The sequence below is a fragment of the Pangasianodon hypophthalmus genome, chromosome 8, assembly GCF_027358585.1.
Source record: "Pangasianodon hypophthalmus isolate fPanHyp1 chromosome 8, fPanHyp1.pri, whole genome shotgun sequence".
Lineage (NCBI taxonomy): Eukaryota > Metazoa > Chordata > Actinopteri > Siluriformes > Pangasiidae > Pangasianodon > Pangasianodon hypophthalmus.
In genome coordinates this window covers 11,266,089-11,293,302 of record NC_069717.1, presented here as the reverse complement: position 1 = coordinate 11,293,302, position 27,214 = coordinate 11,266,089, and the positions used below count along the sequence as shown (strand labels likewise).

The 27,214-nt window shown below is 39.1% G+C and overlaps 1 protein-coding gene across 8 annotated transcripts in view; it reads left to right on the top strand.

Moving 5' to 3' along the window:
• Positions 1–27,214, top strand: part of osbpl9 (oxysterol binding protein-like 9) — a 39,419-nt gene that overhangs the window by 9,225 nt on the left and 2,980 nt on the right. For 2 of the 8 annotated variants that reach the window (XM_053236057.1, XM_053236055.1), the window contains exons 4-24: positions 540–616; positions 9,138–9,233; positions 9,394–9,441; positions 9,890–9,919; positions 10,026–10,076; positions 11,481–11,519; positions 13,557–13,656; positions 13,989–14,093; positions 16,027–16,186; positions 16,445–16,551; positions 18,161–18,279; positions 18,365–18,450; positions 20,223–20,400; positions 21,027–21,111; positions 21,621–21,731; positions 21,819–21,882; positions 21,992–22,132; positions 22,295–22,373; positions 23,250–23,341; positions 24,369–24,504; positions 24,658–27,128. In XM_053236057.1, coding sequence (XP_053092032.1) covers positions 540–616; positions 9,138–9,233; positions 9,394–9,441; positions 9,890–9,919; positions 10,026–10,076; positions 11,481–11,519; positions 13,557–13,656; positions 13,989–14,093; positions 16,027–16,186; positions 16,445–16,551; positions 18,161–18,279; positions 18,365–18,450; positions 20,223–20,400; positions 21,027–21,111; positions 21,621–21,731; positions 21,819–21,882; positions 21,992–22,132; positions 22,295–22,373; positions 23,250–23,341; positions 24,369–24,504; positions 24,658–24,732 — 1,979 coding nt within the window. In that variant the 3' untranslated portion in view covers positions 24,733–27,128. Of the gene's footprint in view, positions 1–539; positions 617–2,246; positions 2,703–5,288; positions 6,105–9,137; positions 9,234–9,393; positions 9,442–9,889; positions 9,920–10,025; positions 10,077–11,480; positions 11,520–13,556; positions 13,657–13,988; positions 14,094–16,026; positions 16,187–16,444; positions 16,552–18,160; positions 18,280–18,364; positions 18,451–20,222; positions 20,401–21,026; positions 21,112–21,620; positions 21,732–21,818; positions 21,883–21,991; positions 22,133–22,294; positions 22,374–23,249; positions 23,342–24,368; positions 24,505–24,657; positions 27,133–27,214 lie in introns of those variants that run through there. The other 6 variants (XM_053236058.1, XM_026913230.3, XM_053236056.1 and 3 more) reach the window with 6 other exon arrangements.

The window sequence follows — 27,214 nt, the reverse complement described above, 5'->3', positions numbered from 1 at the left end:
TTTACTTCTCCCTTTCTATGATGATCAAACCATAAAAGGGCTCACATTTTATTGCAGTGATAATGTATGTTGTCTTCAGAACGCTGTTACATTTTAAGAATGGTTCTAGTTCTTGGGAAGGTCTTTAGTCATGCTGCAGTTTCGGCTTTCTGTCTCTCAGTGAAATTTTGTGTTCCTGTGTGTGTGTGTGTGTGTGTGTGTGTGTGTGTGTGTGTGTGTGTGTGTGTGTGTGTGCACGCGCAAGTGTGTGTTCATCATCAACATTGAGAGAAGAGGTTGCATGTGGATGTGGTTTGGTGTGGGTGTGGGTGTGTGTCTGTAGTCCAGTTTAGTCCTCAGTTCTCTCTTTCTGTCTTCTTGAAAGCAAACAGAGCACAGCCGAACCTTGGTCATCTATCACCTTTACAGCTATATTAAGCTGTGGCCCTGTTGGCCTCGTTCACTGCTGTACCTTGTGCTACACTCTACCCCTGCTTCTCTTTTTTTCTGTGTGTATTCTGTCTCTAACGGGTTATGTTTTGGATGTTCTGCCCTGGCAGCCCGAGATGCAGATGAGCGGGAGAAGTGGATCCACGCATTAGAGGGGACGATTCTCCGTCACGCTCTCCAGCTACGGGTAAGCGCTCAGGCTGCTTTCTGTCCATGTGGAACATTCCTGAAGAATTCTTTTGGAGAAACAAAGTCATTCATCAGGCTTAAACATTAAATAAAAGAACATTTGTGATGAGCCAGCCAGAAATAGCTGCATGTTCCTGTTTAGTTAGTAATAGTAGTAATAGTAATAATTATATTGACCTTACTGCTATATTTTTGACATCTGTTAAGCTTTACCATAATACACACCTGAGATGTCATTATTACACCTAGCTGTGGTGCTCTGCATCTCCCACTCGTGAGCTGAGCGGTGATTGGTCGGTGGAGAGGTGTGTCCATTTAGGTACCTGGAAATCAAATTCAGGATAATATGGCTCAGTTCAGAGTAACCTTGTTCCACATACATTTCAACTGTAAACAATAAATTTTTCCCTTGTCGCATCCAGTACTTTCCATCTTCTATAGAAGTGCTCGTGCTCCTCAGCCTTTTTCTGAAAGTGTAGTCCGTTAAAACAACAGCTTGCAGCAGAAACGGTTGAAATCTCAGTTTAAACATATCCACTCCATGAATAATATTTTACAGAGAAAGTGATCTATTAAACGAATATATTAGTTTCTCAGGATGGTGTCTTAGGTAATTTTTCTCCACTGTGATAAAACTCTCACACTGAATAGCTAGTATAAATGAACAGCTCAAGCAAGTAGATGAGTGTTTATCTGTTTCAAAGTTTCATGTTTGTTTCACACACGTCAATCACAATATTGTTCAATGGATTTATTTACAGAAAACATCAGTCACGACATTGTGTTAAATGCATATGAATATAAAGTGTGAAGCTTTATACCAGCCATGATTCATTATAATGGGCAATTTAATCCTGCAGGATCGTGCACTTTACTTTCATTTTTCTTTCAGTGGACTCCCAATACATGCACAATGTAGATGATGTAACACAGTAACAGTTAAAATGAAAGCTAAAGCATTGTCATTCTGTGATTGGCAGTTGCTAGAATTGTGAACAGCTTTGATACAAGAGCTGCTTGAGACGAGTGAAAACGCTGCTGAAATCCTTTCAGTGAGCCTTGACTTGGTTTATAATTGATCACGCAGGGTTTCTGTTTTTTCCTAGCACTTCCATAGCACACAAAACAAAGTTATGCCTGAGTAACCTTCTGTTTATTATTTATACAGTGAAGCACAGAACTTCCCTTTGTTTGTGCTCTTTCTTGCTGTCTCAATTCTGAAAATTTTGGTGCGGGTCATTTGACTTTGCTCCTAGTGTACATGCTCATATTAAATGCAAGTATGAAGACTTCACCCTATACCAGCGTTCATGCCTGATGCTGTGAGGTGCATGCAGAAACATGCTTGCAGAAGTATAAATCAACCCTAAAGTGCACAGTTGAGAGAGTGAGTGAATAGTGAGTGAATAGTGAGTGAATAGTGAGTGAATAGTGAGTGAATAGTGTGTGAGTGTGTGTGTGTGTGTGTGAGTCATGGAATCCAGGAAATCAGAGCACAGAACTCTTATTTACTGCCACACGACTTCTCTTTTTCCCAACTAAGTTCTTTTCTCTCCTTTTTAAAATGATTTGGTTTGCTCTCTCTGCCTCTCTTGTCATCCCCTCTCCTTTCCTTTAGTCTACTCCTTGTGTCCTGCTCTCAATGTGAATGATTCTGCTGACTGACTCATGCGTGAATCTACTTGCCTGGCAATATGAAGCTTTCCAGTCACATGATACTAAAGCCCCTAATGAGCCAATCCCAGCTCTGCGCACTTGGCCAATCTTCTGTCTGCAGCAGACAGCTATCCAACCAGAGCAACTATTCGTGTTTGTTTGACCCCTTTAGGGCGTTTCTTATCTTTTTTTTTCTTTTTTTAATTTGAGGAAGTCTGTACTTCCTGTCATGAGTTACTTGAAACGGTGTGTGTTTTTCACGTAGTAGTTGAGGAAAATTATTGTAGCTGTTATTGTCTTGGAGGTGGATTCAGAGGTGGCCAATGAAGGAAAATCTGACTTGGGCTAACAGCTAGGGGGTCATTTTTAGTTAGAACAAAGACAGGGAAACTTCTCTAATGTCCCAGTTCAGCAGAGGCAGCATTGCTGTAAGTATGTATGTTGTTGTAGATTCAGTGTAAATGTATCGTATAGTAGATTTATGTATTTTGTATTGTGAATGTGTGAATTGTGTATTTGTTTTGTGTATGACATGCATGTTTAAACCTTCGAATCCATGCAACACACTGTACTATCTGTTTTGCCTTGAGAATGTGTGTGTGTATGTTCTAGTTCTTGTGTGTACATGTGTGTGTACATATGTATGCCACTGCCGTACATTGCATTTTGATTCGATTTAAGTTAAGGATGGTGTTCGGCTCAGGAAACATCCTAAAGTGAGTTCTTGTTTTAACATGCTAAGTAGAGACCAAATTCAACAAACAGCAGTGTTAGCACACGTCTGTTTGATTAGTTTGATTTGCTATTAGTTTGATTTGCTGTGTTGACTCTGGCTTGACTGTGTCTCAGGCTTCTTACTGTTAGGTGTCACAGCCATTTCCTGTTTTTTCTTAAGCCCTACAAATGCAAGTGTTTAAACTGGTTAGTCACTAACATTCTGTCAGCACATGCTTTTGTACTCAGGGTAAAGCATGTTATAACCAAAACATTATGAAGTTTAGACATGCTTCCAGTGACGTTGTTAGATTCAAGCCACAGACTGTATCTGTGTTGGCTGATGACATTCTGAATTATTTGATGCTTTATTTGATCATTATTGGATTATGTTTAAATTGGGTGAAGTAATTTCCTCTTTGGACTATTGCTTCCGACCTAGTTTTAGTGTTTTAGAATTTCATTTGTTTGTGTGTGTTTGAGAGATTTGAGAAAAGAGGTGTGGTCATAACTCTTGACTGTTAATAGTCATGTAGTGTGTTCTTGTGATAAACCCCACCTTATATACACCGATAAGCCATAACATTAAAAGCACTGACAGGTGAAGTGAATAACATTGATTATCTCATTACAGTGGCACCTGTCAAGAACAGCAAGTGAGCAGTCAGTTCTCGAAGTTGACATGTTGGAAGCAGGAAAAATGGGCAAGCGTAAGGATCTGAGTGACTTTTACAAGGGCCAATATTAGGGGTGTTCCCGGTATGCAGTAGTTAGTACCTACCAAAAGTGGCCCAAGGAAGGACAGGGTCATGGGCGCCTGGCAACAGGGTCATGGGTCATGGGTGCCTAAGGCTCATTGATGCACTTGAGAAGGCTAGCCCGTCTGGTCCGATCCCTCAGAAGAGCTACTGTAGCACAAACTGCTGAAACAGTTATGATAGAAAGCTATGATAGAAAGGTGTCAGAACACACTGCGTAGCTGCAGACTGGTCAGAGTCCGCTACATACACCCTTTCATGGCAGCAGTATTCCCTAATGGCAATGGCCTCTTTCAGCTCCCTGCTACACTGCAAAAATTGTTCAGGAATGGTTTGAGGAGCATGACAAAGAGTTCAAGGTGTTGACTTGGCCTCCAAATTCCCCAGATCTCAATCTGATCAAGAATCTGTGGGATGTGTTGGACAAACAAGTGCGTGTATATATATATATATATGTGTGTGTGTGTGTGTATGTATATGTATATCCATCTTACAAACAATCCCACACGTTCCCTGATGAAAATGTGCAGTGTACTCTTTGGTTGAAAGCTTGTGCAATACAAGTAGCTGTGTATCAAAACTACACACATGAAAGACAATTAAGAAAATCAAATGTGTTATATGTGACATTTTTAAATAGTCTTTGCCTCAGATGTTCTGCCCACAAGATACTTAGTGTCCGATATTTCTTTTGTACTTTTCTGACCACAAGCTTCAAAATCTTGAAGACTACAATCTGATTGGCTCTCCACATTTCCCTGCATTAGTTTTCAGTGTACAAAATACACTTTTGAACAGCACAACACAATGGCTATATTTACATGCTACATGATCCGTTAATAACCCGCCTCATGGTTCAATCGGAATAAAAGCGTTCATATAGAAACCTCAGTCAGAATAGAGAAAACTGATCCAATTAAACTATCCAATTAAATGAGGTCGTGTTAATCTATTAAATAGAAGAATAATAGCTAATAACATCTTTTGTAACTGAATACTTTCGCTAACAGAAGCAGTGTGTATGTTCTGTACAAGTGTGTTTGAGTCACAGAACGTTCATTTTAGAATAAACCGATCATGTAAAAAAAAAAACACATTAGACAGTTCATTCATTTATTCATTCATCTTCAGTAGCCAGTTTATCCCTGGAGCCTATCCCAGGCCCAAGGTGGGAGAATTCACCCCAGATGGGACACCAGTCCATCACAGCACCATGCACACACACACACACACACACACTAACACACACACACACACACACTAACACCTAGGGGCAATTTAGCGTAGCCTATCTGCCTACCTGTATGTTTTTGGATGGACAGTGGAAGGAAACCGGAGAACCCTCACAAACATGAGAGAACATGCAAAATTCCAGACAGACAGTTACCTAAACTGTGAAGTGGCAACACTACCCCCTGCGCCACCATGCTAGCTGTTTCACATTTTAATACTTTTAAAAGTAAATGTAAGGTTGGATGGACAGTGGGGTGTGCATCAAATTAAGATTTAGAAGCAGATGCTGGACAAAGACTGACCTCAGTAAAGTTTAGTGTACAATATTTGCTAGAAATTCAGTGAGGATGCAGAACATGCAGATGGTAAAAATGGGGTTAAAACTTTAATAAAGCCTTTATTTCTTGTGTTATTCCCAAACAATGGCTTTTACTGTTGGTAGCAGTAGAAGGTGAGTAAAGGCACAATACCGATGGATAATGTGTGCATTGTGTGTTGTTTTCAACAGCGAGCCCATCCTTTGTCAAGCAAATATGAAATGCTGAACAACTTTACAGTCACAAACTCTTTGACTGTCCGTTTGTCATACTTGTTTGACGTTTTGCTGAGATAGAAATGATTTAAAACTTGTTAACAACACAAGCAGAGTGACTAAAAAGCTGAACACTTTGCTTGGACTCAGACCTCTTGTTGTTGTAGTAATGTTGACACTAAACCACTCCACATGCGAGATAATCTTGTGTGTTTGCTGACGAGCTATGACGAAAAAGTATTCAGTTGGTCAGTCAGATGCCTTCTTTCTCGAATTTAATGACAAAACATACCAGAGGTCAGGCTTGTGAGACTAAATTGTCCCTGAGAAGAACTGTTTCCTGATCCCAACCCCATCCTTAGCTCAGCCCACTTTTGCTCCTAGTGGAGACTGGTGTACTCATGCAGCAGAGAAGACTTTGACCCCTCTTATAAACTGTTTTCAGCTTTTATTAGAAGTGCAGTAAAATGGCAGGGAAGTGTCAATGGCTTTCCTTCATGTCCCTGTGACGAGGTTCCGCAAGGCCAGTTCCTGCCCTGGAGGTCAACATAAAGTCGCTCGAGTCCCTCAACGCAGAGCAGAGTCCAGATTGGGGAGTACTTTATATTTTACTATCAATATTTAGCCAAGCTGTTGCACTGATTCTTTTTATTATAGCTGCTAGTATGTTGGTTAATTTAGCCATGTCTCTGAAACTATACATTCTGTACTGTGTACTATTAGAGCAGGCAGTGACTTACTGACAGACATTTTGACACTTTTTGAACCAGAGAATTTCCTGTTTTTCTGTCTTTTTATGTCTTTTTTTTATGACATTTAGAACAGTTTACTATTTGCATGGCTTTACTGGAGTAAGTAGGTTTGGTATACAGAATTTTAGAATGTGTGTATGAAGATAGAATAGTGTATAAAGTGTCTGTTTGTACCTGAGCTCAAATAGAAATGTGTACTTTTGGCACACGGTTTTGTCATTGCCAACTCCCACCAGGATAGTGGTTTTATTTATATAGTAGTTATCCTAATTTTAACTAGCTTGCTAACAAAATCAGCTACTTGTTTTTCATAATTAGCTAGCTTGCTAGTAGCCTAAACTACTGGATTATACAATATAAATTAGCTTAAAATTAGCTAGCTTGATAGTGTTTGGTTTTAATCACAGGATATACTTGGTCTAAAATTTGCTAGCTTGTTAATAAACTTGGCTAGACATTAAGTTAGAACTCCAGACCATTCTGTTATACAAAATAATGCATGCCTTGGGGATGTGATGTGGCACGAGGCAGAAGCTAAGTGCTGCTAACCCTTGTAAGTGCATTATTTTCATATAACATCACAGTCTGGAGTTTGTTATTCTGCTTATACCACTGTAATTTGCCAATGATTACAATGTTTGTGGAACGTCTAAGGGACAAGTGCTCCCAAGTTAAAGCTGCGGTAAACAGTCTCTCTCGTTCTCACATTCTCACACACATGCACACAAACTGCAGCCTGTCAGTTTACCCAGAAAGCGGTGGAAACTGGAAGGCAGTTTACCGAGAGCACTTACAATTGGTACTCCTTCCATAAATGTTAAATAAATGTCTCCTAACAAAAAAACTTGAGCACATCAGTTATTATAAGAGTTACTTTTTTAAACAACTCATTTTTCAATCCATTTATTAATAGTCTTAGGTTATGTGTAGCGTTCACCATACAAGTCCATTAATATAGAACCAATAACATATCAGTACGAGCGCATTAATATTAGCGTTCATGTTACAATCGGAACTACCTGTGCTGTAATACGAAAATAACGCACGCCTTCTGACAGTCATATTCGAGCATTCAACTGCGCTGTGGAAAGTCAAATGGCTCTTGCTGAAAGGGTTGCATTATATTAGCTACCTACTTAGGTGGAAACGTTATTGCTTAGCAAGTGATAAATTGTGATTTCTGTTTTCTCTCTTCTTTTTGGTTGTTGGCCTTGGTTTCATCAGTGGCCCTTTTAGATCTTGTCATAAAAAGCATCACAAAAAAATATTTCTTAGGTATTTGTATGCACAGTTTATTGAGTGTTAGCACACATCAGTTAGCATTACAGGAACTGTCATTACTAGCAGAACACCATGTTTATTTCTAAGGCAAAAGGGGAAGAGAGTACAAGTGATGTCCGTAACAGCACTGTGTCACCACTGTAACTAAATACCGCACTCTGTAACTTACTGTGTATTTAGACAAGGCTTGTGTGATATTTATTTTTTCATTTATTTATTTTTGGCCTGCTCATTATTATGTACAAAAATTGTGATGATTGTGATGATTTCATCATCCAGAACCAAAAAAGATAAAAAAAACAAGCGTTTCCACTATATCGGATTTAAGGAGAATAAGGGATGGTGTAAAAATATTACCAGCTAAGCAGTCTGTCTATGGCAGACATTTTGATTGTTGTTCTGCTGCTGCTCAGAGTGTTTTGAATGTGTGTGCCAGGAGTGGCCCATGAGAGCAAAATAAAAAACAAAAATCTCTTTCTAATTTCAATTACTTTTCAGTTCCAATTTCATTTATTAAAATTATTTGTAAAGTGTTGGATTCAAAACTTCTTTGTAAACCTATTTCATCTTTTTTATGTCAACTTTTTCTGCGGTCAAAAACAGAAAGTGCCATTTTGACGATTTTAGGCAAAAAAATGTTCAGTGCATCCCTAATAAATATAGTTAATCGATGTTCACGTTATACGTGTCTAATGTTAGCCAAGTCAAACATACACTGATAGATTTTATTCCAGATTAATGAACTGTGAACTCAGAACATTCTGTATTCTCCTTGACAGAAAGCGAGGGCGCTGAGTTCAATCCAGAGCAGAGCATGTGAGAAGGCAGAAATGGGTGGGACTTTCAGGCAGTGTTGGTTAATTTCAGAGTATTCGTCATTACAGATTCATATGTGTTCTGGCTCATCTGCCTTTTCTACTGGGGGAAAGGAAGACTGCTTTTCTGGCATATTTGTATGTGATAACTCGTAAACGCCGCTGTTAATTTAATTTATGGAGCTGCAAAATGTATAAAGGTCTGGAAAATATAATATAATTGCAGTAAACATCACTGGATACTGTGGCAGCATAATATTGTGAAGAGATGATGAAATCATCTTTGTAGAAGCCTTGTTTCCACTTTGAAATCCCCTTTTGTAAATTTACTCTTTTCCAATGGTTATTGCCTTTTTTCCATGAGGGTATGAGGGAACACTCAAAGTCTGGTTCCCAGTTCCCAAGTAAACGTCAGTAGTCCATAGGTGTTATTATAGATGCATTCCACCTTTTGATATGATTTGTCATGAAAGTACACCTATTTATTTATTTATTTTTTATGAGTTACATCTTTTATCCAGTGTATTAGCCTCTGTTCTACAGTTCTGTGTAGCAGGGGTTGCCTTTCCTCAGTTTGATTGCTGTTTGGATGCTATTCTAACTGTAATTAAGCTAATCTCATTAGGGTGTAGAAGGGAACAGGCTGTGGTCAGTACTTCTTGCTCTACTGGCCACTTCTTGAAAGTGGAAAGCAGAACATGGCAAAGGGAAGCACAGCATGGAGGTGTTTCAAGATAGTACTGTGACTCAAAACAGTCTCTCCTGCTCTCGATTCCAGGAGGCAGAGACGACGTTTGTTCCAAGCGTTCAGGACTTTGACAAAAAGCTTGCTGAAGCAGACGCGTATTTACAGATTCTGATTGACCAGTTAAAGGTAAGCTTCATCATCGTTTGCAGGCATTTGGATGAGGTTTGTGATACAGGTTATCTGTGTGTATGTGTTTTATCAGAAAATTACATTATTAGCATACTGTTATTGGGTTTTGTTTTTCATCATCCAGCTTGTCTGTTCTGTTTCCCCTCTCATCTTGTAGCTCTTTGATGAAAAGATAAAAGACTGCAAAGATGACGAGTCGCGCAGAGTAAGTCATTATCATCATCTCGCTTCAGACATCTGGTGACATGTTTATTTTATACAGTGAGGTTTTTTTTTTTTCCTCTGAAAAACTGAGACGTGTGTGTGTGTGTGTGTGTGTGTGTGTGTGTGTGTGTGCGCGTGCGCGCATGAACGTACTTGGTCTCTCGTAGTGGTGTGTGGCCAATGTTTAGCTAAATACTAATTCTGACAGTTAAAGGGCGTTGTATGCTGCATTTTATGTTGCTAAACAGCTTTTACATTTAGAGGAGCCTACAAAGTTTCAGTAATCTGGGAATCACACTACTTTCCACTCTGTACCTTCACCTTTTCACTTCCCTTTTTTTTCATGTGAACTGTTGTTCATGGTTCCTTTATAAGTAAAGGCATTGGTATTGAAACAGCTTTAGACTGTTTGTCCTAATCATGCCCTTTTTTTTTTTTTTTGGTTAAAGAAAATCGAGAACCTGAAAGAAACAACTTGTGTAAGTATGTCCTAGTGTTTTCTCCCCTGTTTGTCCTTCAGCTTCTGAGTAGAACATTAGTGCCAAATTGACACATTGTTTTTTGTATTTATGCTTTATTTTGTAGAGTATGGTAGAATCTATCAAGCACTGTATAGTACTGCTTCAAATTGCCAAGGTAAAAACTTTTTCTTTTTATTATAACTCAGTAGTGCTGTGTGATGATGATAAATGTGTGTGTAATCCTTTGTAACCATAGCGATTAGAGATGGCACAATACAACTTTTTGTTTTCTGATACTGATGCCGATAATGAAACGGATATCTGCTGATGTCGATCTGATTTGCTTTATGCTTTAAAATGAGCGATTTCTGATTGGAAAAACCTCACTTAAGATTGCTCATCTGAAAGAAACATCTCGCCATTAACATGACTTGAACAAAATTGCTTTTTTATTCAAAGAAACACTTTCAAACGAGCAAAAAAGTGCAAATGTGTGCAAAATCAGACCAATTAAAACTGCAATTCCAATATAACACTTATTTATGCCAAATATAATAAAATCTATAGTTAAACATAACCAGTTTTAGTTGGAAATGGAAATTATACTATATGGCCAAAAGTTTGTGGACAGCTGACCACAACACTGTGCTTTTTGAACATCCCAGTTCAGATTTAGTCCCCTTTTTGCTGTTGTCATAACCTCTACTTTTCTGGGAAGCCTTCGTACTAGTTTTTAGAGTGTGGCTGTTGGGATTTGTGCATTAGTGAAGTCGGGCAAGGAGACCTGGAGTTCCAGTTCATCCCAAAGTTGTTCAGTGGGGTTGAGGTCAGGACTCTGTGCAGGCCACTCGAGTTCTTTCACTCCAGGCTTGGCAAACCATGTCTTTATGGAGCTCGCTTTGTGTACGTGGGCGTTGTCATGCTGGAACAGGTTTGGGCTCCTTAGTTCCAGTGAAGGCAAAGTGTAATGCTACAGCATACAAAGACATTCTATACAATTATGTGCTTCCACCCTTGTGGCAACAGGATGTGGGGAAAGCCCACATATGGGTGTGATGGTCAGATGTCCACATACTTTTGGCCATATAGTGTACCTGTAGAAAATATCTAGTCACTGTATAACTTTAACATGAAATTATATAGCACATTATAATAGCATGTTAGATTGTTATTGAATTTGTTCTTTTACTTCTCCGATATCTGATCCAGCATTTTCTCCTGATATTAACCCGACACTGCTACTGGATGCTTTACTGGTGCTATCTCTAATGGCAGTAGTTTTCCACTTGCCTGTAATTGCTCAGATTAGTTTGCTACATTCCTACAGGTTCCATTGTAATGGTTTGGAGAGGGGCTTCTCACATAAAGAGCCAAGAGCCTAAAATATTTATAAAAATATTCCTATTATTGTATTGTAGCATGATGGTATCTCAGTAACAGAACCAACTTATGATTATTTATTACTGACAGATGAGGGAGTAGAGTTATGGAGTAAGTTGTTAAGTAATGCTTGAGTTGGTTCACCCCTGTGACTGAGCTGCACATTCCTCAATTCATGTTTTCTTTTCAAAATTTTAAGGATCAAAGTAATGAACAGCAACACGCAAACGGACTGATAGTAAGTTGTGACTTTCCTCAACCATGGATCAATCTAATTCGACCAATCTTCTGTCTCTTTGCTCTGGAAACTCTTTTTCACATTGGGAAAATTTTATCTGGCATCAAGTGCATGCTTTCCACTTTTGGAAATTGGCTCTGCCACATCTTTCTGTCGCTCTCACTTTCATCACTCTTTGTCAAAAATGATAATTTCAATATTCTGTGGAGTGTGATGTTGCTAGCATCTGTGATGATGTATGACTGAGCCAGTTCTCAGGACATATCCAATGATTATATGACCTCCACATGCACATGACCAACACATAAAAAAGGTTATTGATCCTTCCTTCACTATACTTGCTTACTCAGCCATCTCAGGACTAATAGATCAGAGACTATTTAGTGGCTGTCCACCCCAAACCACATATCACGTCAGTAACAGTCCATATTGGTCCTGGAAAGATCCAATGTTCACATTTGATTTGACACAGATCAGGAGTCTTTGGCATTGCACTCAATTTTGGCTTTAATTTACCTAAGAAACTGCCATTCAGCAATATATCTCTAGATTCCTTAGACTTATAGTAGTTCATTCATTTATTCGTTCATCTTCTGTATCTGTTTATCCTGGTCAGGGTCATGGTGGGTCCATAACGTTAGGTGAAGTACACCCTGGATGGGACGCCAGTCCATTGCAGGGCACCACACGCATACACATTGCCACCTAGTAGCAATTTAGCAAAGCCAATCCACCTCCCAGCATGGTTATGGGAGGTTGGAGGAAATCAGAGAACATGGAGGAAATTCACACAGACACAAGGAGAACATGCAAAACTCCACACAGACCGTAACCCAAGCTCAGGATTGAACCAGGAATCCACTGTGCCATTTGGTTATAGTAGATCTACCTCATATGTTAGAGCTATGTGCAACATGTTACACGTACAGATTATGTTGGTAATGTTACACTATCCAGAATAATATTCAATGCAAATAAAAAGCACTTTTGTGGTAGAATCCTCTAGAACAAGCTACAGTGTTAAACCAATCCATTTAACCTCTTCTCTCTGCCCTCCATGTCACCTTGTTGATTTAATCCAATCTCACCTGCCTCCCATCACCATGGGTCTAATTTTTCTAATTGGCTTTTAATTAAGAACGACAGGCGCTTTCGCCATATGGGGAAACAAGAGACTGTTCCAATTGCAATCAAATAATCAGGTTCGAATTCTTTGAATGTCCCGGAAGAGAAAAACCTCTCCAAATCTCATTCATGTTGATGGCTGCCATCATAACGCTGCATCAGTAAACAGAGAGGTTTCACTCCATGCTAAATTCCCTTCCATTTTCCTGCTGTTGCATGTTTTCCCTTTTTTTCTTCATTTCTTGTTTGTATGGCTGCGTTGAGTTCTGCACTATGGATTCAGCAGGAAATTATTTACCTGCATGATACGTGCAGTCACAGTATTATGGTCTGTGCTTGTCACCATGGAAGCTGAGCTTAACAGCCTTTATATGAGTCTCCTCTGCTCATGTGTTTGTGTGTGTGTGTGTATTGGGGCATTACAAATGTAGAGTGTTGCTGCAGTGATTGTTGTATAATTAGATTCAGTGTGTCTAATGCCATGACCCAAACAAACCAAACTGCAGCTTTATAATTGACCACTGATGTGACACTCAGCAGAATGCAGAATGATTTATGCCAGGTGGATCTCTTAATTGTCACACTGTTTGGTGACATAATCAAGTCGTTTGTGATCTGTTTACATAAGCTGTATATGTTCAAACTGCATATCAAGAATACATCAGTGATGTTAAATTTAGCTTTTTTTCAATTTTAATAAACCTGTTTCATGCTGCTGTGTAGAATAGAATAATATCCCACTATTCTTGTGAATAGAATCCACTGCTTTTTTTATATGCAAGCCAACTTCTCAGGATAGAAATCTGTCAGCCCCAGAGGAAGTGAAGTCCTCCCAAATGAGGAGTAACAGAGTAGCAGAGATGTCCTCTGAGTGTGTGTGTGTGTGTGTGTGGTACCTGTGTTACCCTGCAGAGCACCATAAACCCAGTGGATGGAGTTCACCAGCCCAGCCCCCTGGATGCCTCTGTAGTTAGTGCCGTTGCCATGCCAACGCAGACCACCCTCCCCACAGGTATGCGATATTGCCTTGTACTCTTTCACTTTCTCTCTTTTATGCACGCTATCACTTCCTCTCATTCTTGCCTTGCTGTGAACAAGTAGTTCATGTACAGTAATCCAAAACACATATAAATACACAATTATTCTACTTAAAGTTATAGAAAAACAAATCTATCATTGTGTTTTGGCCATATGTATGCAGCTGTGTTAAGTGGATAACAAGCAATAAAGTGCTTGACCTTTTGTTGAATTCTAGAAAGCCTTTGTGCTTTTCAGTTACAGGAATAAATGTTGTTTTATTAAGCCAATTATATTTTGTGTGCATGTGTGTGTTTGAATGTGTAGATGGGGCTCAGGTGTGTAAAGCAGAACAGAGGCCTTCTTCTCTTCCCATGGGTCCCGTCGTCACGGTGATGGGCAGCCTTCAGACGCCCACTCCCAACAGCACAGGTACAGATGGCAATACCAAGATGTTATGTAAGGGAAAAGTGCAGACATGAGATATGATTAGATGGCTCTACTGCCAGCACACTATGAAAGTGTAAAGGAGTGATCAAAACCATTGCTTGGCTAACTCCCTGAAGAAGGAAAAAATTTTTCAGAAAAATTTAGATTATATATTAATAGATTATATAGAAATATATAGAAATAGAGTTGTATTTCATATTGTTACCCTCAGATCAAAATGATCTGAATCTGATCAAAATGTTCAAATTGAACTCCAAGGAACCATAGGCTTTTCCAAACTTTCACTCTTTCATTCTTTTGTTATGTGGCAGTCTGGAAGGTTTGGTCAGACGTCATGGACTGACTTCTGGCAAAGAGCCAGAATTGTGTGGGGGTTTTTTTTGTTTGTTTTTTTTTTTCCCTGGCTATAGCATACTTCATATTTCCACATCAATGTAGTACACATAAACTTCATGAAATCAACCCTGTTGGTAGAAAACGTTGTTTCTACTTGGATAATTGCTGGGACCATATCATCTACACCCGAATAGGCCACTGGGAATTGCTGAGACCATATCATCTACTTGCCGAATAGGCCACTCCAGACTCACTCACTATTTATTGTTAATGGGTGAAGAGCCTCCTTTATGCCCTTTTTTTTAATTTGGTTGATTTATGTGAAAAGATTTTTAATGAAATGAGGCCAGATATAGTTTTAGATTTTAACCTGTTTCCCGCCATGAAAATAGCCATGGTAGCTGGCATGGCATTAAATTACAAATGAACTTTAACACTGCCATAAATATATTTGACCAAAATGACATAGATATATATGATGTACTCACACACATAGTAGAAGATTGCACCAGAAGATTGAGGGGTTTTCTCAGACTGCCACAGATATTAGCTTAAACATGTTGTTACCATGCAATAAGCCCAAGCATACGTAAAAGTGAAGGAGCACAAGTGGTTAAACATATTTTTCAAAAATTCTTCACACTCATTAGAGAAATTGAACCAAGCACATAATGTTTCATGTTGCAAAAAAATAATTTCTTTACTTTTAGTAAAAAAAAAAAAAATTAAATAGATCATTTAGACCCTAATGGAGTACAATAACTGGGTCTTTTACAAAGTCCTTCATTACAAAGGCTGTCATTATATGACTAGCTGGTAGAACATGAGTTTCAGAATTTTAATGTTAATTCTAGGACTAGTTCTTTTTTTTGTTTGTTTGTTTCTAGTTCACTTTTAGTATCAGTATTACTGTGTTTGATCAGTTCCTTGCATTTGCACTTTCCCATGCCATACAAGTATTCATTTTTGAATCATGTGTAATATGAGTGTGTAGCACCTCTCTGCAGTGAGTCTCAGCTCCTTTCTAACAGTCATTAGTGCTTGCTGAGGCACATTCCCTACACTTCTGCTGAGGTCGTCCAAGAAATTGTGAGCTCGGTAGAAAGTGCAGCTCAGCAGCTCTCAGTGCAGCCTGAGAAACTGCAAACTAAACGGTCGAGGAGGAGATGAGTGGTCCTTGGGTATGCATTAAGTAGATAGGTAGAAGTAGGTGTAGTCCATGTATAATTAATGTCATAGATTATGAAGGCTGTTTTTTTTTTTTCCTGCCAGAACACACTTAGACATGGTTTGCTGCAGCCATGTTGCTTGTATAAAAAAGAATGTTGGTGGTACAAATTGTACAAATTATAAAAATTTAACACTGCAATGCCATATGGGGATTGATAGCCCATCAGACAAGGTTCTGAGCAAGTCGCTAGGTGTTTTTGTGCCACTGTTGGACCCAGGAAGCAATGCCCTTAGCTGCTCAGGGCATTGCTTACTTGGATAAAAGTGCCCGCCAAATGTAAAGAATGTAATGCGAAATATGACTCATTGTATTTAAAATGTTCCATTCCTTTTAATTTTTGGCGAATAGGGAGTGGTCCTTCTGCACCCAGTAGCAGTGTCACTTCCCCCAGTCACATGAATGTGCCGGCCCACACTGTCCCAGATTTCTCCTACTCTAGCAGTGAGGATGAGTTTTATGACGCTGATGAATTTCACCAGAGTGGTGCCTCACCGAAGCACTGCGCTGAGTGAGTTAGAATGTGCACACACACACGTACACAGCTGTTACTGAAATAGTGCATGGAGATAATTACACATTAATCCTACACAAGATATTCCACACACAATGTGATGAACTCAATTACCAAGTATAGTTAAACACAGACCTCCCTAATTACAGCATGATGTTACACACATTCTTGTTTCACACCATATGGCTTTGCAGACACACACTGCGTAGGCAGTAGTGTGTAGTAATGTTTTACATTTGTTGTTTTTGGCTACAGCCCCTCCAGAACCCCTGGTGTTAACAGTGAAGGAAATGCAGCTCTCAAGCGACCTGACACCAACGAATCCCTTAATTCCTCCATGTCCAATGGCACAACTGATGCAGGTATTCAAACAGATACATGTATGGCTAATAATGAATTCTTGTTTTCAGTACCACTACTGATGCTGTACTTGAAAATATATGAGAGAGTCCTTGCTGCAAAACCAAAAGTCCAGGGGGTGGTGCTGGATCTGATCCAACTCCTCCTATAACCCCTAACCCTAACCCACACAGTGCTGTACAGCAATGAAACAGCACATTCAACACACTTATCCAGCCTGGCACACACACTCCACCCCCTGGACTTTTGGCTTGACTCCATCCAATTCTGCCCTGGTAGGAGGAGTTGGATCAGGACCGACTCCACCCCATGGATGCACATGTAAACACACACAGTGACAATGAGTGCCCAATAAGCAACATGGTTATGAAGTTGGCCAAACTGAAAATGTTCACATTTATGCAGTAGATGAAATTTTGAGCATCTGGTGGGACAGTGTTTTCATTATGAACACACCTCCTCTTCATGTTTCAACACACATGGCCAGTGAATTAAAAAACTGCCTGGTTATAGGTAGGACTGTATACAAATATTAAATTGATGTCATTTTTAATCACTTAAAATATCTGTACTGAAAAATGATAGCGCAGGCAATAACTGTAATGTATGTTCAAGCAGCCTCAACTGATTGTGCAATACTGCATGCTGCACTGCAGTACATTTGCAGAATACAGTTGCATCTGCCAGATGGTTTATATGATAAAAATAGGAAATGCATGGTTTCAAGCAAGTTACAGATCTGTTAAATACCATTATGTAATATGTATGCATATGTAAATGCAGAGTGATAACTATAATAACAAATATATTACATTGATACAATAGCCCACACTTTCAAGTTCAATTTTTAACCATACAGCTACACAACATATACAGATAATGATAAAGAAGGTCATTGTGCTCAACACATAGCTGTCAAATACCTCAACTACTCCCTCATAAATCATCCAAATATGTCTGTAAAATGCATTTATTATAAAGTCAAATTTGAGGAGATATATTAATGTGAAATAAAACTTTTAGTATTGATAGCCAGTTCCCAGAAATACTGATGAGATGTGTAAAGTGAGATAATAATTTGAGCCTTGCTCCTTTCACTAATATGAGTTAATATAAAGGGTTAAAGATTGTACAGTAGCCAGTCACTAGAGCATGTCGGAGACATTTTTGGCTTTACTTTTTAATCGCTATCATGTACACCAGCATGCGTACTTGTGAATACCTGAACACAGTGGAATCCCCCTTTTTCATTAGCATAGGGAAAGAACCATTCATTTATTGTGTAACTGGATCCCACATAACAGCATCTTGCATAGTATCATCTTACATCCCATGTATGTCATGTGATACCATGGAAAATGTACACACGCACGCACACACACACACACACACACCTACCCCTAATCCTAAACCACCACCAATGACCTCTTCACCTACATGAATACTTACAGCCGAAAATTGCTAGCAAATCTCACACACATACAAAGATACACACGCACAGGCAGTGAGACACACAGGTACACTGAACCTTGAATATGTGGAGCACATGGTTATATACACTCAATGTTTTTGCTCAGCAGTCTGAATTATTGTGTGCTTTGTCTTGCTCAGATCAGTATGATAGTCATGATGAGAGGGATGACGATGGCGAGGGAGAATCGGTGGAGGAACATAAGAGCGTCATTATGCATCTGCTTTCACAAGTCCGGCTGGGAATGGACCTCACCAAGGTAACTTTTGACTTTACTTCTATCTTCCTACTGTTCTCTTTCCTTCTCTGTCCTCTCTCCATGAGCATGTTACTGTCTTCCCTAGGTGGTTTTACCTACGTTCATCTTGGAGAGAAGGTCGTTGCTGGAGATGTATGCAGACTTCTTTGCACATCCTGATTTGTTCGTGAGGTAAAGTGTTCAGCTGTACTATTCAGAGGATGTACAGAGAATGTGACAAATGGGGTTTTACTGTGTGCTATATATAGTGTGGGCCTAACAGCAACATATTTGATCCACACCAGAGCCATTCTCTTTTACCCAGCATACACTAGATCAGGGGTTCTCAAACTTTTTGTAGCAACTTTAACTATTAAAAATAAAAGTCAATGGACTCCCTTGGTATAGATTTATTTCCGTGCATTATTTAAATACTGTATGTGCAGTGATATTTTGTCTGTTTATTAGAGCCATGTAGCTTTCTATTCCTTTCCACAGTCAATGCACATTAATTTTGTATTTATCTCGTAACAAGTACTGAACACCCCCTCAACTGGGAGTTCCTACTTATAAACTCTTGACAGTTTCTTCAACTCCAAGTTCAGTAAATAACATCGTCAACATGGCTGTTCACGGCATCAGCAGTAAACAAAGTAGCACTTCTTACCTTTAAATTATCGTGTATACAGGTATCTGCTTTCGATCACTCAACATAAAGATATATCAGCTTATTAAATCTTTAACACTGACTTTACAGTTTGCTGTTTTGAGGAGGTAAATATACATCATTCGTCTGTTTTGTTTTTTGTTTTTTTTTCCGACTTTGTAGCTCAAATGCACAGAGGTTGAAATTTACATACACTATATGGCCAAAAGTATGTGGACATTTGATCATCGTACCAATATTTGCTTGGTGAAAATCCCATTCCAAAACCGTGGAATATGGAGTTAGTACCCCATTTGTTGCTATAACAGCCTCCACTCTTCTGGGAAGGCTTTCCATTGGATTTTGGAACATGACTATGGGAATTTACTCATTCAGCCATGAGAGCATTAATGGAGGCTTGTTGTGCAGTCAGAGTTCAAGTTCATCCCAGAGGTGATCAGTGGAGTTGAGGTCCGGGCTCTGTGCAAGCCACTCGAGTTCTTCCACTCCAACCTTGGCACACCATGTCTTTTGGAGCTTGCTTTGTGCACAGGGGCATTATCATGCTGGAACAGGTTTGGGCCTCTTAGTTCCAGTGAAGGAAAATCATAATGCTACAGCATACAAAGACATCCTAGACAATTGTGTGCTTCCAATTTTGTGGCAACAGTTTATGGAAGGCAGACGTATGTCTGTGATGGACTGGTGCCACATACTTTTGGCCATATAATCTAATTTCCAATTCTGACTTCCCACTTCTGAGGCAAGTCAAATGCAGCATTAGTCCATGCTGATGTTTGGAACTATAAGAACTCAATAATAAATATAACAACTTTGAAAATGGCAGGGTGTGATTTTGTGACTAAATTAAAAAAAAAAAAAAAAATGCTTCATGAACTATTGCTTATAGGGCAGTGGTGGCTAAGTGGTTAAAGGCTCTGGGTTACTGATCAGAAGGTCAGGAGTTCAAGCCCCAGCACCACCGAGCTAGTGCTGTTGGGTCCTTGATCAAAGCCCTTAACATGATGGCTGATCATGTGCTCTGACCCCAACTTCCTAACAAGCTGGGATATGCAAAGAAAAGAATTTCACTGTACTATAATGTGTATGTGACAAATAAAGGCTTTTTCTTCTTCTAAAAAATCATATATTTTAGTTGAAGCCTGTTGATTGGGTTTATTTGCTCTTATTTCAGCTACCCCGCTCATGTGTGCTCTTTTATTATCATGTTTGATTATTTATGCCTGATGTGCTCTTGTGTATGACTGGGTGAATCTCATGCTGGTGCGATCTCATGTTTTCTTCTGTCTACATTCAGCATTGCAGAGCAGTCAGAGCCCCGGGAGCGCATGGTGCAGGTGGTGAGGTGGTATCTCTCAGCCTTTCACGCTGGCCGGAAAGGATCTGTGGCTAAGAAGCCGTACAACCCCATCCTAGGAGAGGTATTCTATTGCCACTGGGACCTTCCTTCAGAAACAGAGGAGCCTGCTTCTGGGGTATGTGTGAGGTGATATGAAATATGTATTTAAAAACGCAGCAGGAATTCATCCATTTACATGTTTATTACTGTGTTCACATGTTAGTGGTTAATGGTGTCTAGCTGATGGAAATATTTTAATAATCTTATTGAAATATTTTTCAATAAGATTATTATGCCATCACAGATGGAACTTTGTCAGAGATTGAATTTTCTTGACTTAAAATTATAATAGTTGGATGACAAATTGGATTTGTTTTTCTCCTTCTGGAACTTAAAACACTCGAAATGCGTGTGATTTTAGTGGATTTAGTGTGCTTTGTTCTATATAGCAAACACATAAAAACTTGGCATATGAGACAAAAAGACTTGAAGCATGAACCCATTTCCATTTTTGATTACCCTTGTGTTTTTAGGTAAAGTAACACCCGCAGGTGTATATGTTGTCATGGTGATTTGGAGATCATGATTTTACAGTATCAACTATTCAAATTAAAGCTATATCCTGCCAAAATACCATAGCAACATTTACTGGTTCACCTCAGCAGTTATAACCTGTTGCACTATCTCTCGCCAACATGTGAACACAGCGTAACACTTTAAATAGTGGCTTTTCTCAAACGGGCACATGTGGTTTTTGGACAGGAGCCTGTGTCAGAAGGGCCAGTGCCATATTGTAGCCGGGGTAGTGTGTCATTCGTGGCAGAGCAGGTTTCTCACCACCCACCAAGTAAGTGCTCCATATTTACACCCACAAACCAATTTAATAAAAACAAACAAGCTAGGAAGCCACTGAATTATTAATCGCATTGTGACTAACTCTTGAAATGGACCAAAAATTTTTTTTTAAAGATGTATACATCCAAACATGTATTATATTAATTATTTGGTTAATAATAACACAACAATAATAATAATAATAATAACAATAGAGTTCAGGAGTTCACAATTAGTTAAGAGAAAGCATTAAGTATTAATGCCCTCTCCATTACATGCCTTCAACCATATTGGTAATTGTGTGTTCAGTGGGTTTTGTGGTTAAAAAAAAAATTAACTTGACATGGAAGGATCAGTATTATGAGGATAGATAGTCTTAGTCTTGCACTCAGGAAACTGGAAACTGTTGTTATAGGGACTGTAAACCACTTGTATAGACTTAACTTACAAGAGCAAGAACAGATGTTTTGTCTCTTGAGAACACCTCTGCAGTGATACTTATTTCTGGCTTCACTGTTGCAGTATCTGCCTTCTACGCTGAGTGTATAAGCAAGAAAATCCAGTTCAACGCACACATTTGGACCAAATCCAAGTTCCTTGGAATGTCCATCGGAGTACACAATATTGGCCAAGGTAGGCAAAGACACACACATTGGGTGTCGGTGTTCAGGTATAACAATGATAATGTATATTCTACTGATATTTTCTTGTCTGCTGCAGGCTGTGTGTCTTGTCTAGAGCATGATGAACACTACATTCTGACTTTCCCCAATGGCTATGGCAGGTGAGATTCAACCTTTTATCTATCCGTCCTCTCCTGGCATGAAAAGATGTCCTGTGTTTTGTGTCTCAGTGGGATGCTGTCTTTCATTATCCTGCGTGTGTCCTTGCAGGTCGATTCTGACTGTTCCGTGGGTGGAATTAGGTGGAGAGTGCAATATTTCCTGCTCCAAATCTGGCTACAGTGCCAACATAGTGTTCCACACCAAACCCTTTTATGGGGGAAAGAAGCACAGGATAACCGCAGACATTTTGTGAGTCAATATTAGTATTCTTCAATGCACATCAATTGAAGAATGTGTTTAAAAATAAATATTAATCGTGGTGATCCTGGTATGAAAGCGTTAACCACTATGTTTGTGTTTATGTTGACTCTTACACTGTACTTTATGCCTGAAATATTCACTCCCTTGCAGTGGCCCCAATGATAAGAAATCATTCTGCTCCATTGAAGGGGAATGGAATGGAGTGATGTATGCAAAATGGGCTTCTGGGGTAAGTCAGATGAGAGACCTTAAATAACACACCTGAGTAAATCTAAGTAAAACTTGAGATTGTAATATTGAAAGACTTTATTTACACAAAATACACACTGTAAGTGCACTTTAAAATACACTCACCATCCACTTTATTAGGAACACTGGCACACCTGCTCATCTATGCAGTTACTCAATCAACCAATCATGTGGCATGAGCACAATACGTAAAATCATGCAGATACTGGTGAAGAGCTTCAGTTAATGTTCACATCAAATATCAGACTGGGGAAAAGGTGTGATGGCTGTGATTTTAACTGTGGCATGGTTGTTGGTGACAGACGGGCTGCTTTGATTATTTCAGATACTGCTGAACTCCTGGGATTTTCACACACAACATTCTCTAGAGTTTACACAGAATGGTGTGAAAAACAAAATACCTTGTGTGCAGAGGGTCTGCAGGCTGAAACACTTTGTTGATAAAAGAGATTAGAGGAGAATGACCAGTCTGGTTTGAGCTGACAAGAAGTCTATAGTAACTCAGATAAGCCCTCTTTACAACCGTGGTGAGCAGAAAAGCATCTCAGACAGCACAACACATCAAACCTTGAGGTAGAAGGGCTACAACAGCAGAAGACCACATCAGGTTCCACTCCAAGAACAAGAGTCTGAGGCTATCATCGGCACAGCCTCACCAAAACTGGACAGTTGAAGATTAGAAATAAAATCACCTGGTCTTTTTTCTAATCCTCAGCTGTCCAGTTTGGGTGAGCCTGTGCTCATGATAGCCTCAGATTCCTGTTCTTGGCCTGTATCTGCATAAATGAGCAGGTGTACAGGTGTTCCTATTTAAGTAGACAGCAAGTGTATATTATATTTGCTTCTTGTGTCTTAGGAAAACTCCGTGTTTATTGACACAAGGAAAATCAGCATTATTAAAAAGAAGGTGCGGAAGTTGGAGGATCAGTTAGAATATGAATCAAGGCGGTGAGTATCTTGCCTCATTCACAGTGGCAGCATTAGTATTTCTGCTTAGTCTCTCCCTAGTCCTATGTTATTTGCACTGATGTTTATCTCTTTGTACAAAAACTAAATTTTTTCCTCCCCAATTTGGTCATTTGCCAGTTCCCACCCACTAACTTGTGTGCTGCATCAAAGCACATACACTCAGGCGAAAGTGCCCTTCTCTGCATGCATGAACTCACAAAAGCCCACGCTTGGCTAGTGTCACTCTGACTGACAGCAGAGAAAGTAACCCCATCCCTCCCACACAGAGAATACGGCCAGTTTTGCTGCCTAGGCTCCTGGCCCACAGACATCTGTGGCATCGTTGATCTCCTGGTGATATGGGGAGCACTTTTCTTTTGTGCCACTCAGAAACCCTCTTTCATTCATTTTGAATAGTACACTACTGCATGGGTTCTCAAATTTTTTGCATCCTGGTGCTCTTTTAACTGTTAAAAAAAAAAAAAAAAAATCCCCAGACACCCTAAGCACACATTTGTTTTATGAGGATAACCCATAATCTGCGTTCATAGTTATGAGTATAAACTATTCTGGGTATTTATTGCAGCCATAGATCTTTTTATTCCTGAACTTTCCACCAACAGAACTTATTAGATCCAAACTGACATTATTTATAGGTCTACTTGTTTTTGAGTTATTGAGGTTTAGAGTAAACCATTCAGTTCAAGTGACTAGTCAAACAGGCTAATTATTTTTCATTTTTTTCATGTAACCACAGACCTGGTTATGCTTCACAGACAGCTGGGAGCCCCCAGACCCCACTTTCAAAACCACCACTTTACTGAATACTTGGGCGTATCATTAAAAAAGGCTCAATTCTAATCTGAGAGAGATTTTAATATTTTGCACAATTTATCTTTTGTTAAATTTATATTGTTCTATTTGTCCACTTGTCCATTTGTTCATAAGCTGAGAAAGTAGGCTGATATTATGGCTGCTTCTCTAATGAAGATTTGTAATGCCAGATGTTTTTCATTTGGCCTGTCAGGCTGTGGAAGGATGTGACGTTGAACCTTAAGCTGAAAGACATTGATGCCGCCACAGAGGCCAAGCACCGTCTGGAGGAGAAACAGCGGGCTGAGGCCAGGGAGAGGAAGGAGAAGGAGGTTCAGTGGGAAACTAGAGTGAGTTTGCTTCCAGTCTCTCAGCGCATTGTTGCTTTCAGTTTGCGTTTTGATAATTTTGTTTGTACTGTATATAATTTCCCCTTTTTAACGGAGTGTTTTTGGAGAAAAAAAAAACAGTGTCTGATGTTTGATTGTTTTCCTTCCTTGCAGCTGTTCCATGAGGATGGCGAGTGCTGGGTTTACGATGAACCTCTTCTGAAGAGAATGGCCTCACTACGACACTAGTACAGCCTCTCTGAAACAATCGAGTCTAAGAAAGAACTCTTTTACAATTCACGTTTCATGTGAAGCCTTGGAATGACTGATGAATGAACATTTAAACAGCTTTGCATTTTGGAAATGAATGATAAGAACTAGACTCTATACAAGTAAATATAAAATAAAAAAAAATTACTCCTTTCTCGCCAACTGCACCACTTCCACGCTCCACTGCTCCTTTAAGATGGAAAAAATCCCACACCACAGAAATACACTGAGGTAGTTAATGGCTCCTTAACAAGCCAAATGAACGCTCTTGTTTTGACAGGGTGGGTCATTCCCACAGGCATGTTGTCTCCCACTGCGGGGTAAAAGGGGTTTTAATCGAACAAACTGAAAGCAGCGTTCTGTATCTCAGGGAATCAGGTGAATGAGGAATGAAGGCTGTATCTCCTGATGTTTTAAAAGCCTTAGGTGGAACTACAACATGGAAGAACTTGGCTCGCCTACAGCTAGCTACAGATATTTATACATACATATATAGAACTTACAATTATATATTATATAATGTCCTTTTTTGCCTTTTTGTTCATCTGCAATAGTAATGGTTTGAAAGTATGTACTTGAAAATGTCAGCATAACAACAACCATTCCATTTACTTCCTCTCTGTCAATCATTAAATAGAAGAAAATCCCATGCTGTTCTCTTTTTAAAAGGTTTTGCATCACATCATGTGTAGCTGCAAACAAGGAACAGTTAAGGAAACACAAATTAAAAATGAGGAAGCGGTTACATCTGAAGGAACTCAATTTGATACACAGTCATGCAAGTCCATTCCAATTCAAGTACTCTTTGTTTTAAATGTATAAGTTATTATAAATTTAACGCTGTCCAGTGGGAGTATGAATGCATAATTATGCAACATATGCAGGGTATGCCATGTATTAAGCCAACTGTTATCTTTAAATGCCCCCAATAAACATCTTTCATTTCCTCTCTCTCGCTCTCCCCCTCTCTCCCCCCTCCCTCCCTCCTTCCTCTAGATTTGTCTTTTTTATTCTCTCTACATTATAATGAAAACAGATGTTACCAAATACCTAAACTATATCTAATACCTAAAAAAAAGGCTAGTGGTAATCTATTATGAAGATGTTTGAAATTCAGTTTATTGTCATCAGAAGGATTCTACAGGTGTAATGTGAGTCTGAAAGTAAAGCTATGCTGTAGTAAAACCATTAGGATCCACATTTTGACTGAGATTGTGTTGAACTTTGCACTGTTGGTGATTTCATGAGCAGAATGGTGTTGAGAAGGATTCATCATTTTCAACAAGCCTAGTGAATCAAGGTGGACAGGCAATGGATTATATATATATATATATATATATATATATATATATATAAACATTTTCTTATGTTTGTAAATTTGAAATTGAGGCCTTGCCATATACATACATTTCACTGTCATGCAGTGTTGCTTTGCAAAAGCAATCTAAACTGTTTTCCTCTCATTTGACATAACCACTGATTGTACCAGATTTTCATGTTTATTGATGCAGAATATTAAATCTCAATGAGAACAGCTTGAGTTTTGATTTTTTTTTTTTTTTTTTCCCAAAATACTTAGGCCAAGGTATATGTTAGTTATAAAACTTAGAGAACAGCAGCTTGTTATATTGTACTGCTGGACTGCTCACAGGGGTGGATTTAGTGATTTGGGGGCCCTATTTCAGTGTTTTAATATAAATATTTAAATTTTCAGCATACATTATTTAGCATTAATAATTAAAAATACATATCATTTGCATTTTTTGGTTGCCTACCTTTGCCTAGAGCTAAGTCCACCCCTGACTGCTCAAATACTAATGATGATTGATTGAATGAGTCGACTCTTTGAGCCGACTCGCATATCTAATGAGCTGTAACATTAAACCAAGGAATCTGTGTGCGACTGAGGAAGCATGCCATGAGGGTCTGACTGCATGGTGCTTGTTACAATGGTATTATGGAGTGCAGTGTACTGGGAAAGTGAATATCAGAATAAATAGACAACAGTCTTTCAATTTGAATTCTACTTTTAATGAACGTTATACACAGGCGAAGCAGTACAGTAATACCGATGCAGGAATACATTTGGGAAAGCAAACATGTAGCACCTAGCTGATTTTACACGTGATTTTATAATAATTTGGCTGACAAATATGCAAAGACTAACCACAAACCAACTGCTCTGACTCAAAAGCAGAGATGGAATTCCCATCGCTACAAAATACAGTCCAGCAGTGAAGCACTGCTATCTAGTGTCTGTAGTTTGTACTGCTAGCTAAAGCGCCATCTTGAAACTTCCCACAAGTCATTGCGGCACGTAGTATAAATGCTCGCGTGCCCTTTCCTCCGGTCTCATTCTACCATGGCGTGTGATGGTGTGTGAGTGGTTTTTTGTTGCTAAAATGCTATTGTCTAGTAATAGTTATTATTTTTTCTCCTGTACGTTTAAGTAAATATGTCC